We start from the raw sequence: 15,279 nt of genomic DNA on the forward strand, positions 1-15,279 counted from the left end.
CCTCTTGCCCATATATGTTAGTCATTCCCGACTCTATGGGTCAATGCTCATCTCCGTTTCAAAGCCAAAGAGCCACTGCTGTCCAAAGACGCCTTCGTGGTCATGTGGCCGGCATGACTAAACACCGAAGGGGCGCAGAATGCTGTTACCTTCCCACGAAAGGCAGTCCCTATTTTTCTAATTGCATTTTTTTTACGTGCTTTCGAACTGCTAGATTGGCAGAAGCTGGGACAAGTAACGGGAGCTCACTCCATTACACAGCACTACGGATTTGAATCTCTAAACTGCTGACCTTTCTGATAAACAAGTTCAGCGTCTTAGCCAGGGAGCCATCCTGTCATTACTGTTATTACATCCTGACATTACTGGCAGTCAAAAACTAGTAATTCAATTTTAAATTCTGACAATTGTATAACTACATTAAGGATTCCTTGTGGCTTTCAAGGTAACACTATTTGTGGCCAAGAACTGTTTGAAGTCACCAACCATGCCCATCCAGGATTTAAACCTTAAAGTAGATAATAGTAAAATATTTTCTGGCCTTAATGATACAGTTTCTACACACTTATCTTGACAGCTACCAGGATCCCCACTTCATCTGAGTATAATTTTAATGACTTTTTTATTTTACAAAAATGAACTAATAGGACGGTAACTTGTCAGAAAGCAAAGAGCCAGTCTTTAGCATTATCTTTATTCCTGAGATACATAGAGATCATATAAGTAATCAAGCATCTCACAGCAAGGCATGATCAGGGAAGCCAGAGTTACACAGACTTTAATAAAAGGATTGTGTCAGAGTTCTAAATAGCATCCTCCATGAAATAAGAGTCCGAGGCTAGAGATTCCTCAAAGCTCCTATTTGTAAAAGATGGCTCCCAAGCGTAACAGATTGTTTGTTTGTTTTTCATTCATTCAACTTCTGTAGCCATTCATCTCAAACAAAAGCCTTTGAATGACAATCAATCATCAAGCAAAAACAGTTATAATATAGTACAAAATCATATATATGGCAGTGAAAGAAAAATGTCACTAAAGATGTCAATATAGCCAAGAAATGGAACCATTCAAGCTCTGGAACAAAGCCAGGTCTTCCAAGGCCTTATAAAAGCTCAATAGGGTGAAGGTCATGGAGAGTCCCATGAAGAGTGTGTTGCAGTAATCCAAACAAGAGATCAAGAAAGGACGAGTTGTTGATTAGGAATCTAATGTTTCTATTGAAAGTCTTGAGGGAGCATATGTGCCAAGGTCACCATTGCTTCTGGAGGCCTTCAAGGTCATGTAAAGTTCCTCAGGAAATACCAAAAGTACCTGAGATGACACCCAATGTCCTTGGAAGATCTCCGAGGGTGTTGAATAGCTATTTCTGTACTTCTTTATCTTATCTAGAGTATGCCAGTTTGTCTGGGTGGAATGTTCCAGTGCTTCTTTGTGGAGAAGTGGACAATGTAGCAAACATATAAATGTAAGTGTCAAACTGTGTTCAGGGTTCTCCTTTGCTAAGAGGGAAAGAGGGAATCACAACTGAAAATAACCACCTTTCAATAATAGCCCCTTGCCCATCACAGCCTCACAAAGATGGGAACACAGAGCTTTTCCTCCCAGATGACACAAACTGGGTGAGTGTCAGGCCTGCAGTCATATTCTTTTTAGGATCTTTGGCCTGCCACACTCTCTATTATTTTACTATGCTGTTTCATTAGTGGGGTAATTGGGAGGGGAATAGTAATGAGTAAAATATGTTGTTGTCAAAATAAAACATTCCTTTCTAGAAGCCCAAGGTCATTCTTTGTCTCTGCACCTGACCGGAACTAGATGGGTGGAAATGCCAATGTGGCAGTGGAAGATTAGACCATGTGATGGACTTGTGGGTGTGGGACAAGATCATGAACTTTCAACTGGGTAGGACCCCAGGAAGTTTTCAGATTTGGGTTTTCACAGATGTGCCAATATGTCTCTCCTAATAAATTGGAAGTTTGAGGAAAGTTCTGCCTTGGACTCTGATTTAATTTTGGATGATATTTAGTACGCTGACATTGAGAAGATTGCACTAGAAAAGGGAACTCCTGAAAGTGAGGATGCTGTCCATTTAATCATGTCTGACATTCTGGCTGATGTCTGCTTTGATGGTGTCTAGTCACTGTGTTTTTTGGTGAGCTCGTTTCATTTTATCACTGGCCATCCTGAGCATAACTGCCTTTTTCAGTAAGTTCAAATTATATCACTGGGCTGAAATAGGGAAGACAGAACAATGTGATTTTGCCCTCCAGTGATATGTCTGGATTTATATGCTCCAGTCATTCCCTGTTTATCACCTTTGCTGCCAAGGAATGCACACAGAAGCCTTCTCCAACACCACGGCTTTAAGGTAATGCGGAATAAATGGCTTTAAAGATGATAACCAGGCTCTTGAAATGGGCCCAGAAGACAATGAGAACCAGTGCAACTCTCATATCATTATTCTGTTTATACTGGTTTGATAGTTTATTCTACTAAATTATTTTCTGTCAGTTGGTGAATTTTTTTGCAGAGAACATTGCAGGAATTTGCAGTAGAAATGAAAATTAAGGGATGTTCTTGGCAGATTTTATTTTCAGCCTTTTTGCTCCTAGTTGTTTATTTCTGAAGAGACACTTCAAGTGCTACTCAGCTACACCAAAGGCTTGGATTTATTAATTAACTTTTATGGGGCTACAACCCTTTTCTACCAGGTAAGGTGTTTTTTGTTTGTTTTTAAGCAAACACAAAGGCCTTCTTTCTACTGAGGCCAAGTATGTGAATTTTTGTTGTTACTATACTTTCACTGGCTAAAATCACTGAAAAGTAGAATCAAGCCTTTATTTAAAAAACCAAAGGGGTAGAATATTGACTATATCAGTGATGGCAAACCTTTTTTGGCTCTTGTGCCAAAAGCGGGAAGGAGTGCAGTGGGGTCGTGCATGGGCATGCCACACATGTGCATGCTTGCCCCCTCTGCATGCATGAAGGCTCCGGAGGGCAAAAAAAACAGCCCTACGGACAAACCAGAAATGACTTCTGGATGCCTTCTCCTGAAGGCTCCAGAGGGCAAAAAATGGCACTAAGAGCAAACCAGAAGTCCGTTCCTGGACTTCTGGTTTGCCCATGGGGCTGGTTTTTCATGCTCCAGAGGCTTCAGCCTCCAGAGGGTGAAAAATGGCCTCAAAAGAAGGCCAAAGTCAGCTTGCCAGTACGCGCATGCATGCTTGAGCTGACAGGGCAACACCTCGCGTACCCTGACAAATGGCTCCATCACGGAACTATATAGTTTGCTTCAGTGATATGCAGTCAGTTGAGGCAAGTGAGGCACAGCCTCACCTCTCATCATGAAAAGAAAAAAAAACATAAAAGGAAAAAATAAATTTACCGTTGAACTAGTCAGGCGAGAGCTTGCAGTGAGGCTTTAGCCAGCTCAGCCTCTCAGGCGACAGCTGAGGTGAGGCTGGGCTAGCTGCTGATGACTCTGCTTAACTACTAAAAAAGATCTCTAAAAAAGTGCCCTCTACTATGAGGCAGGAGAACTGCATGCCTCACAGTCTGACTTTTTAGGCGTTTTATGATCGCTCTGTGTGGAACGTTTTTCTTGTTCTGAGCGATCATAAAATGCCTAAAAATTCAGACTAGGTGAGGCAAGCAGTTCTCCTTCCTCATAGTAGAGGGCGCTCCTTCTTCCTGTGACTCAGCGGCAGCAGGGTAAGTGACAGCCACAGAGCGCGAGTCATTCCGGATTGCTGATGGTGGAGGTATGGGCTCCCAGCTGCTTTCGCAGCTTCCTAGAGTGCCGAGAACCTTCGCACTCTCCTCTCCCATTAGCCCCAAAAGCCGCTTCTTGACAAAGAAGCCTAAGCAAAGGAGGGCTGGGTGGAGGAAGAGGGAAATCTTAGTGAGGGTTGCTGGAGCTGCATTGCCCCACTGGGTTCAGTGACTTCTGTCTCTCATGCCGTGCTTTGCAGCCACTGCAGCCCCACACAGACCTCTTCAGGGCACTGGGCAACCTGGTTCTGGGGATTTCTTCCCCCCCCCCCCAAAAAAAAACAGCAACCGTGGCACTGGGAGCCGGGCTGCGCACAGAGGAGCAGGTGGCTGGGGTGCCCTAAAGCAGTGCCAGCCAGCATGTCCCACAAGAAGAGCCCCAAGGGAAAGGGTGGCAGTTCTGTGCCCTCCTCCTCCCAGCCCACTGCCCAGCAACGCGCTACTGCCAATGCTGCCTTCTCCGTCTGCCTTCTCCATCTGCCTTACGAAAGGAGATAGCCTAGCTGAGGCAAATGAGCCTACCCTGCAGCCTCCTTCATCTACACGTTCGGTCAGGGGGGGGGACTTTCTTGCACACCTTTGAAAAGCCCCCCACCCAATTGCCTGAACGTGTGTGAATGAGGGCAGGCTCATTTGCCTCGGCTATCTCCTTTCGTTCTCCGTTTGCCTCACAAAACGAGATAGCCTAGCTGAGGCAAATGAGTCTGCCCTGCAGCCTCCTTTATTCCTTCCTTCTCTCAGCGCCCACCAAAGCGTTCTCAAAGCGTTCTCATATCCCAGATTAGGAGATCCCAGGTGATTGCAGACAGAATGAAGAAGAAGAAAAATAAATTCCCCCCTGCAATCTCTAATCTCTAATCTGTAACTCTAAGCTATTGTCCATGGCTTGATTGGCCAGTGGGATGAGTGGATTCCAAAAGGAATCAGTTCATCCATTTAGACCCTGGACAGATAAGATTTATCCCTAAGCAGACATAGTTTTCATAGGGTTAAAACAATTCCCTTAGTTAGTTGTATCAAGGGGACTTTTGACCATGGGGTTAATTAATCAGTTTTCTGTCCCAAGATGACATTGAAATTGCAGAGAAGCCAAGTAAAAATGAAGCCACTACGACTGTTCTTTTCCATCTCAACCTCCAACTATATGAGCATATGACAAAATGAGCAAAACCAAATCTACCTTAGACTGGGAAAACAGAAGGATTATTAAGCACAGCAAACATCAGCATGGATAGCTAGGGAGATATATAGGACATGCTTTATTGTAGCTTACTATTCTCTACGATGTGATGGTAAGATATGTGAGATTTCACATTTTAGCAAAGCGTTTCTCCTGCTCAGCTGCCATCACTATCGCCACACCCACTCTGCGTGTTTGCCCGGCGCCCGGGCACCGGCCTAAGTGGTAGCGAGCGATGGCAGCGTCCATCTGGGCTAGCCATGGGACACACTGCTTGGTGGGCAGCAACCCAACTCCCCCGCCGCCGCAGCAGCAGCACCTCTCACTCACAGAACCGAGGCGGGGAAGAAGATCGTAAGACGTAGAGCCACAGACTCTCATTCCCAATTTCAGTGGTGAGCCTGAATATTATGTGTGTGAATTTCATTGAAACCTGCCTTTTAAAAAAGTAATTTATTCATTTATTTAAAACTATTCATCATTTTCATCGCTTAAACAGTACCAAAATCTGTTTTTAACTCATAGGATAAAATAGTAAATAATTATTATTATTTATACATTTTTATTTATACTCTGCCCTACCTAGTCAGAATACTCAATGTGGTTTCTAACAACATCCCCTCACACCCAAACGCAAAACAGTTTCAACTGGCACATAGCAGAACATATGTGTGTAGAGTAGAGTAGACCTAGGAGCATCTAAGGGAACATGGAGGTAATCTAGTCCAACCCCTTCCCAAGGCAGGAGTCCTTCCTTCTCTTTGAGAGCCGTCAGTGGCAGTCTGGCAGACATGAGGGAAATGGTGTGTGTGAGAGAGAGGGGGGGAGAAGGAGGGAGAGAGATAGAGAGAGAATGAAAGAATAAGAAAGAAAGAAAGTTGGAGAGAGAGAGATAAGAAGGAAGGAAGGAAGGAAGGAAGGAAGGAAGGAAGGAAGGAAGGAAGGAAAATAAGTTGGGGAGAGAGACACAAGAAGGAAGGAAGGAAGGAAGGAAGAAAGGAAGGAAGGAAGGAAGGAGAGAGAGAGAGAGAGAGAGAGAGAAAGAAGCCCAAAATTTTGATTGCTAAGCAAGAGTGTTGTTAAGTGAGTTTCACCATATTTTCCACCCCACCCAGTCACATGGCCGGTAAGCCACTCCCACCTGGTCACATGGCTGGCAAGCCACTACCACCCAGTCACATGGCTGGCAAGCCACTCCCACAAAGCAGGCCACACCTACAGAAGAGGCTCTACAAAATTTTGAAACCCACCACTGTGTCAATGCCTCACCAGCCATAAACCTCACTGCATGTCACTGTTTGCTTCACATCTCAATTTCTTGAATCTGTGTCTCTAGTTGAAATGAAGCATCATCCTTCTGATTTCATAGTTCCTCTCTTCCTCTTAGGTTTTGTTTTTAAGTCTGGTTTCCAAATCAGAACAGAATTAGCATTTTGAAAAATAACAGATGCCGCATATATTAGTTGGAGTGGAAAGATCACAATAATTAGGAAAAAAAATGTGTATGTTACCATGACAACTATTTTGACTATCTGTAGCATCTCTGATATAACATAGTCACTGGACTGATTCAATCAAATTTGTGTAGGCACATATTTTGGCGTTCATAGCACTAACAAAAGCTAAATCGGCACTTCTGAAAAAACTTTTCTTTTTACTAGTAGACATTTCTGACTTTGGCCATTTAAGAAATACATAGATTCAGAATCGTAATTATCTTGCAGGAATATTTTCAAACTGAATCACTACAGGTGCATATACACACAGCAAAAAAAAAAGCTGTCATGAAACTCATGATAATGATAAGTAACATTAACAATAGTAGATCAGAAACAAGGCGCAAAATGAAGGGATCTGAGTTTAAAGGAAGCCAGATCTCCTCACCTAAATATGTATGGCTGGATTTTAATAAATTTGCATCAGTAAGTGAATGAATCATTTCACCAATCACACTCAAATGAATGTTAATGGGTTTTTAATAGATTTTAATAGTTTTTTGCTGGTTTATTATTATTTTATTGCATTGCTTTGTCTTTTTAACCCTGTACACCACTCAAAGCCACAAACGTGAGATAGGCAGCTGTATCAATTTACAAATAAATAGGTAATATGAAGATCAGGTTGTAAATAGTGCTTAATAGGGGGAATGGAACAGCAATAGATTAAATAGTAAATATGAGCCATAGTAAATATGGCCACGAAACAGGCAATTGCAAATTTTAGCCTGAATATCCTGAGGCATATTTCCCAAATTCTAAGAAACAACAATTTCCAATGCAGCATGTTTCCCACAGTGGGTAACAAGTGGCAATGAGAAAGCCACACACGAGACATATAAACTATGCCTTTTTGTGCAATTGCTTCCTATGGACTGGTATTCAGAATTTCATGGTCTTTATCTCACATATAATACAGCAGTCATCTCTGATGACCACATTCCCAACTTCTAAGGAGAGAGGTGCTAGGGGCAAACAGTGGAGTTTTGTTAGAAGTCACATTTTACATGAAAATTTTATATTTCATTTTTTTTAAAGAGTTCTACAGATGATAACTACCTGGACTGATACTATGTAATTTTTAATATTCCAATAAAAAGATCTATCTTCTGTCTGTCTTTACCCAGTGATCCAGTTGCCTTCATGCCCTGTTTACTAGTTTTAAAAATTGTTAAAAAGAAATCTCATTTTTCTTGGAATTTACAGAATGTTTTAGAAATAAATAAAAAATAAAGAAATAAAACCATGTGTGGGTTTTGTTTATTCCTTTTTGTGGTTTTTTTATTTTGCATTTATGCAGTTTGTGTTTTATTTTGTTCTCAGTTGGGCAGTTTTACAAATAAAACTTTCTGACCCTGTGATAATTTCTTTGTTTTGATCCCTCCATCATTCTGGCATCCTTCTTGGTGATATTTTTCATGGAATGTTTACCAGATTTCAAATGCTTCCACAGGTATTCTGAGCGGTTATGTCCCTTCTTTACTTCATTTTCCCAGATTCCTCTTCATCAAGTTTCAATTATTTGATACACAATTCCTCTTCTGAAATCAAGTGCTCATATGTACAATTTAAATTTGAGTGAACCCGGCCTATTTTTAACAGCTTCACAACACTTATGCATAATATCATATCCCTAATTATCTGAACCAGTCACACACACATAGACACACCCCAGAAAAAAAGATTAGTATTTGTTATTAGGAAAAGATCTAAGCCCACTGAAACTCATTATAGTCCTATCAAGTTAAATGAACCTAGTACTGAAGGAGTGGTGTTATGATTAAGGTGTATTCATGCCTTTACATACTCTATATCACCTCAAAATGTTGCACAGCCTTCATAAGTTTCTAATACAGATAAAATTAAATACAACATCAAAACCATAAAAAGGTAAAATTAACCTGGCTGGAAAATCCTATGTCTGTCTTGCTATTATTACTGACACACTTGCTGCAGTATTTGATGGCTAATAGAAAAAAAATATTGTTAAAGTGTGTAGGGATTTCTTAAGCAAATCCACTGGGCTTTCAACATGAAGCCAGAAAATCGGGACTTTTTTTAAAACAGCCCAGGACACGGGACAATTGTTATAAAGTGTGATTGTCCCGCTGAAATCGGGACGTCTGGTCACCTTAGTTATGATCCAAGATCTTTAAAGCATATTGCAGGCAAATAATTTTTTATCCTGTAACCTTGACTGACACAACACAAGGAAGTGAAACACTGCAAATTCAAAAGGTCCCAATTTACCCACTTTGTGGTGTTTACTCATACAGACATCTGTTTTCCATTGAATTGATTCAAAAGCTGCTTTTGATATTTAATAAGTTTAACATTTAAATTAGATTTGAGAAACAGCCTTCTCTGCACTTCTGTTTACGTGTTTCCTACAAAGGACAGCAAAGTAACTACTATGTAAAGTAAAGTTTTCATTTATTTAAAATCAAGGCAACTGAAATTTTATCTTATTTTCAGTTTCAGTTTTATTTAAAAAATCAATATGCAGTATACATCAGTAATTATTCACAGAATTATGGAATCGTTTTCATTAACTTCAGTTCCTGACAAGGCCTGTTTTAACATTTATCACATTTCCTTTCCAATGACTATTGGTTTTACACTTGGTTTGTCGTGAAATGGTTCTGTATTTTTAAAAAGCTACCTCTATTCTAATGAAGAAATTCAGAGATACTCTACAAATTGAAACTGTGCTTCAATTGATTTCCTGCTTAATTTGCTATAATGATAGTTCTTATAATTACTCAGACTGTTTGCAGTAATTAATTACTAAATCCCTACAGACTGCTTAAGAAAACATAGCCAGCAATTTCACATTGTTTGTCACCAATTTTAACGTATAATAAACTAAATGACTGTATCAGCATGATCTTAAAATAAGAGATTAAATGTAATTTCTCTTATAAAACAGCACAGAATTGTGGGTTAAAAATCCATGTCAATGCAAAGGGATAATTGCAAAACTATAATTAACACCCTCAACAATGCATGGAGAGTAATGGGATTTTCAATTTAGTGGCCTAGTTTTCTTAAAAATTTCCACATCAAATTTAAAGCAACAAACACATTTGTATTTGCATCTTTTAGTTATGCCAACATGAGAGGAAAATAAAATGCAGACAATAGAGTCAATGAACCTCAATGTGATTTTTAATTCTGTCATGATTTTTTTTTTTTTTTTGCCAGCTGTGCTTATATTCTAAGACATACGGTAGGCTGATTCTTCTCTGTAAGCCTACTGAGCATGTCCGTTGCTTTCTTCTCTCTCTTTCTGTTTTGCCTGCCATGAGGAGGTAGGCTAGGAACTTTACCAGAATGTAGTTATTAGCCAGTAAGTTTGTTTGTTATGTATTTTATAATAAAAATATGTTTCTTAGAATCTACCTCAGGTTTATTTTACTTAATCATAAAGTATGCTCCAAAGAAAAACCACGATTCACCCCTCATCAAACACAGGGCTGAATTTACAACCCTCACAAATACACTATTTTCCACTCCTAGTCCTAGCAATTATCACAGCCACTAAAGGAGAACAGGTATCTCTGCTGCACCTTTGCTACTTGTCAACTTCCTTACCAATTGAACTAAGTAGTTTCTGTTGCCCTTGGTAAGTTATTATATGATTTTGGAAATTAGATCTTGATATATTATGCCATGAAAACAATGGACATGTAAACCCTTGCAACTGGTGAATAATTTTATTCAAAGTGCCCATTTTACTCAAGATTTTGCAAAATTGAAAAATAAGATATATCATCAAGGAGACTGAAATTTAGCAGTTGAAAAGCAACAGAGTTTGCTTTTGGGGGAAAGGGGAAGGGAAGAATGCAACGAGGAACACAAGTTTTTAATATGCACAGTCACATCTTCAACAATAAATAAGTCATCTTGGAGCCAGGAGAAGGAGAGTACTTGAATGATTCCTAAATGATTTTATTTTTCTTCCAAATTTCTTTCCTGATGCAACTTTTCTCAAAATAAGGGGACATGTTAAATCTACCTTATGCAATTTCCCTTTTAGGAGATAGAAGATGGACAGCAAGGGAACAACACTCTCTTCGCAATAATAGCTTTGAGCAAATTCAGAGATAACTTATTGGAAATATTAACCTTTTTAAAAGTCAAAAGAATCTTTCCGCATTAATTAATCATTTGGCTTCCTTTTGAAAATTTTTCTTACAGTTTTTATACTCCTACTAATCTGTATATCCTTCTGAACTATGTGCCAATTCCAAAGGTTTAACTGAAGCATTCCTATAAAAGTGATAAATGAATGCAATTGTATATTAGCAGCAAGGGGAAATAAAATTGTAGGTACATAGACTTATTGTGGTTTTCCTGCTAAAATCTTCTAATTTCAACCAACCCCCCCCCCCCCCCATCTGCTATCAAGGTTAGTAGAAAATATGTACGTATTAGAGAGATGATCTGGGCATCATATTGTTTTACTATTTTGGAGCCATTTTTTTAAAATTAGATTTTGTCTTTTGCACAGATTTGTAACATGAATGTCACCTTTAATTCTGACACACTCCATTAACTAAACATTTATCCTGAATAATTATTAGATGCTAAGAAACTACCTTACCTCTGTCTGAAGTATGGCAGCTCTCTGTTCTTTGGCAGTAAGCGACTCTTTAAGCACTTCTATGTGTTGCTTGCAATCTGAATTCTGATTGCTAAGGGTTTCAAGCTTAGTTTGTAAGGCAAGAAGTTCTGATTCTTTCTTTGAAAGCTCCTGCTTCAACTGGTCAATCTGCAATAAATGAAGGGCAGAATAATTAATTTAACAATTAATTAACAATTAACAAAATACTATATTTCCTTAGGGGCAGTGGAGAAGCTGGCAAAAGCACATTGAATCGCATTCAGATGGACAACTTATAGATGGACAACTTCAGGATTGCTGTTCATCATGATGTGAACAAATTGGAGGCAACATACAACACGAAAGTAAAACATTACAAAATAATAATCCTGGAAAAACTATGGTTACCTTTATGTATCAAGGATATGAACAAAGCTCATTTAGTAAGAGGGAGAAAAGGAGCCACACTGCTCTCCAATTGGTCAATTCTCCAACTGTGAAGAATGGAACTATGATTGGGGAAACCTACAAATAAAAGCCTAGAGAGAGAGAAGTTTTCCCAACTCAAATATCTATGCTCAACACATCTAGGAGGAAATGCTAAAAATATTCCCTTTCAATGTTTGTGCATTATTGTATAAGAATTGGTGGTCTTGTCTTGGAAATATATAGTAATATTGTCTATTCTGTCCTAAGCCTGTAGCAATGGTGGGTTCCGGCTCCCGTTGCAACCGTTACACTGCAACGGGGCCAGGCGTCCACCATGTGCACGCGTGCAGCAGGTACATGTGTACCCACTGCCTGCAACTCTCCAGCTGCTTGGTGGAACATCATGCAGGCGCCGTACATTCCGTGTGCATGTGCAAATGCCCCGGTCAGCTCAAATAGAGATAAGGAGAGCAGGCAGGCAGATGGGCCTTCCGGAGCACTGTACCAGAACAGTACCTGGTGGTCCCAGCAGACACCGGTACGCCCGTACTGGGGCATACTGGTCGTATCCCACCATTGGCCTGTAGGTATTTCTGGATGCGGAAATTCCACCGTGAAGTCAATGGAAGCCAATCAAAATACTGTTACCCTAGTCCCACACAAGACCCAATCACTGGCCATTACATGGAACAAGCTAATTAGTATTAGAACGTTATAATAACCTTAATCAACTATTTAGGCCACCAGTGCAGGAATACAAGTTAAAAGAATCTCAGACAGATGGCTGTCTAGCCCTTGCTTGAACATTTCCAGCAATATCCTCTTGTCTCAGCAATTTGAACCCCCCCTCAAATGCTTTTATTATCAGGACATTGTTTTAATATTCAGTTGAATGGGTACTATGGAATCAGTGTAAGGCCAAGCAGCTCCTGTGACAATTTAGCAGGTATATGATTCATACGATTCTGACAGTATTACCAATACTGCCTCTCAGTACATTGACCTTTTTGAATAATGGCCTGTACATGTGATGGTGCTTTAAATATGAAATTTCAAATGTCTTTAGAACATCTGTGTAAATGTGTGGTTTTCCTACTGTTTAGAGTCTTTACTCTCTTGAAAACCATGAAAAGGATATGGAAATTATCTGAATGATACATGTATCGTAGGTAATATACAACGATAAAACATATACTACTAATGTGCGGAAGTTAGTACTCAGGACCAAGAAGAATATTGCTTGAACTCAATATCTCCAGTTATTTTGCTTCTCATCCAAGAAGTTTCTTCAGTTCTGACTAAAGGGTGGGAAATGGAATTCATATTCCTTGCAGTCATCTGGTCATTAGCTCTCTTTCTGAGAGTTATTGAGCAGGGTCACGTGAGTAGTGCAAATGGATGTGGAACCTTTTTGGAAGATAGGAAATGCTTGAAGCAGATAGGAAATGCTTGAAGCCATCTTTCTCTAGTTGTGGATTTCATTCATTCTACACTACATATTGAAAATGGAAAAGGATTTAAAATGAGAATGGTAGCCAAAAAAATCTGGAATTTAATCACAGATTTATAGTGCTCAGACCACATGTCCAAAATTAATAAAGTACAATATTTATCAGCTTTAATAGCAATAGCAATAGCAATAGCAGTAGACTTATATACCGCTTCATAGGCCTTTCAGGCCTCTCTAAGCGGTTTACAGAGAGTCAGCATATTGCCCCCAACAATCTGGGTCCTCACCAGCTCACATTAGAAGGAAATGTTTCTTATAAATTCCTTACTGGTTTTTTTTTAGTTCACTATACAGAATGAATTCTTTCAGAATTAAATCCAAAAGGTATAGTATATCTACTTGCACATGTGGAACATTTAAAGAAAAATGCAAACTCACATATCTACATCAGAACCATTATCCTGCTTGATTTTTAAAAAATTTATAGAATAATTTATGAAGATTACACATGATTAGGAATGAAGTCTCAGTGCACTTCCCGTATCCAGAGACGTTCAAACTAATTGAAGGCAGATTCTGCCCAAAAGAACTACAGAAAAAAAGAAACAACTAATTGGGATCAAACATAACTATGACAAAGAAGCATTGTTAAAGAATAAATTATTAAAGGATATAATTGAACCATAATATTCAAATGCACAACACTTTAGAAATGTTTCATTTGGAGAAGTGAAAATGGGTAATATCGCCAATGCATGGATGACAAAACTGACAATCCTTTATGTGTCACTACAGACAAAGAGCCAAAATTGGAATAAAAAAATAAGGTGAGAGTAATATTACACAATACAAATGGAAGGAAAGTTGACACCAGTACATACTGCAGCATGTGGTTTATATTAGTCCCAGATGATATCACACAACCTAATCTCTATCAAAGGATCTTTCTATTTTTATTGATGATTCAACTCACCAAACTCTGATAGCCAATTGTTCAACGAATATGGAATCATTTTCATTTCAGGTATGCTATATATTTCTTTTTATTCTCAAAATGATTTACAAGCTGGTAAAGAGTTTTGCCATTCACAAAATAAAGCATTTCAGATCTACTCTGATTAATCTTTCCTGCTTCATACAAGATGGTAAAATTCTTTTTAATAAATGTTTCCTGTAACGTCTCTAAAGGGAGAGCAAATGGTAGATTTGGGGATGTAAAAATGCCATAAAAATTCTCTGGGATACTTTTTCTGTTTATTTTTTCTTTCTGCCTTCCTTTCTTCATTGCTTGTCTTCATATTTATTTGTTTATTATTTGCAGGCCAATCCAGTTACCTGATTCTGAGAAGTGTGTAACTCTCCAATGAATACTTAGGACTAAGCATGATACAAACAAAATGTAAAAACAAATTGCATGGTATTGTAATATAAATTCTAACAGAATAAGTTAAGATGTTCCTTTCATAAACCACAGCTAAATCAATTTAAACAACTCTGCTTTCCTCTTTCTACAATGCTGGAATTTCATAGCACAATCTCATTACAGAGAAGTCTCATGTAAAGTGATCTTGAACATGATGCTGTCAGCATGTCATAGCAAGAAAAAAGTAATATTTTCTGCATTCATTCCAAAAGGGCAATTTTAAAAAACAGAAGCAACCAAGTAGTCTCCATGACTACTTTTTGCTACAAGATATATTTCACTTCAAATAGTGGAACCAAATAAGTCTTTAAAAATTATATGTGCTACAGTACTAGATTTATTTAAGAATTCATTGTGGAGGCCTCCATGCTATTAGGAGGATAGTTGTTTTCTTGCAAAACTTTCATTGTCCAATTAAGTAACACCATCCATTCTGGAAGAGAAAGGAGCTTGCTCTCTGTTTATATACTAGTGGCTTGTCCTGCCAGTGTTGATGGCAGTGGTCTTGGTAGTTCCTTGATTAGACTGTTGTTTATTTTTTGATTGTTTGTCTGAGTTGATAGTTCCTTGATTGGGTTATTGCTTGATTGTTGGTCTAGTGTTAAACTTGATATTAATTTCTGTTCAATCTGGGTGTTGATGGTTAGTGAGCAGATGTTCTGATCTTTTTAAGGTTTTTTTTATTGTTTCTATTCATTATGTCAATCAGTAAACTGGTATGGGAAGTTATCATCCAGCCCTCTCACAGAAAAATGAAATATCCTAGGAATTATTGAAAAGGCAGAATATTTCTCTGGATGTGAAAAGAAAGAAACATCTTTTAAAAGACAGAATAGTTGCCTGTAGCTTTCTGCCCATCCCCAGTTAATGGGCCATTAAGACTAGCCAGGCTAGCCCACTTTACATAATAAAGACTTCACCAGC

General features: G+C 38.8%; 1 protein-coding gene across 2 annotated transcripts in view; it reads right to left on the reverse strand.

Moving 5' to 3' along the window:
* Positions 1-15,279, reverse strand: part of ERC2 (ELKS/RAB6-interacting/CAST family member 2) — a 439,036-nt gene that overhangs the window by 261,369 nt on the left and 162,388 nt on the right. For both annotated transcript variants that reach the window (XM_032211271.1, XM_032211270.1), the window contains exon 5: positions 11,054-11,221. In XM_032211271.1, coding sequence (XP_032067162.1) covers positions 11,054-11,221 — 168 coding nt within the window. The remainder of the gene's footprint in view (positions 1-11,053; positions 11,222-15,279) is intronic.

This window comes from Thamnophis elegans, chromosome 2, assembly GCF_009769535.1.
Source record: "Thamnophis elegans isolate rThaEle1 chromosome 2, rThaEle1.pri, whole genome shotgun sequence".
Taxonomy (NCBI): Eukaryota; Metazoa; Chordata; class Lepidosauria; order Squamata; family Colubridae; genus Thamnophis; species Thamnophis elegans.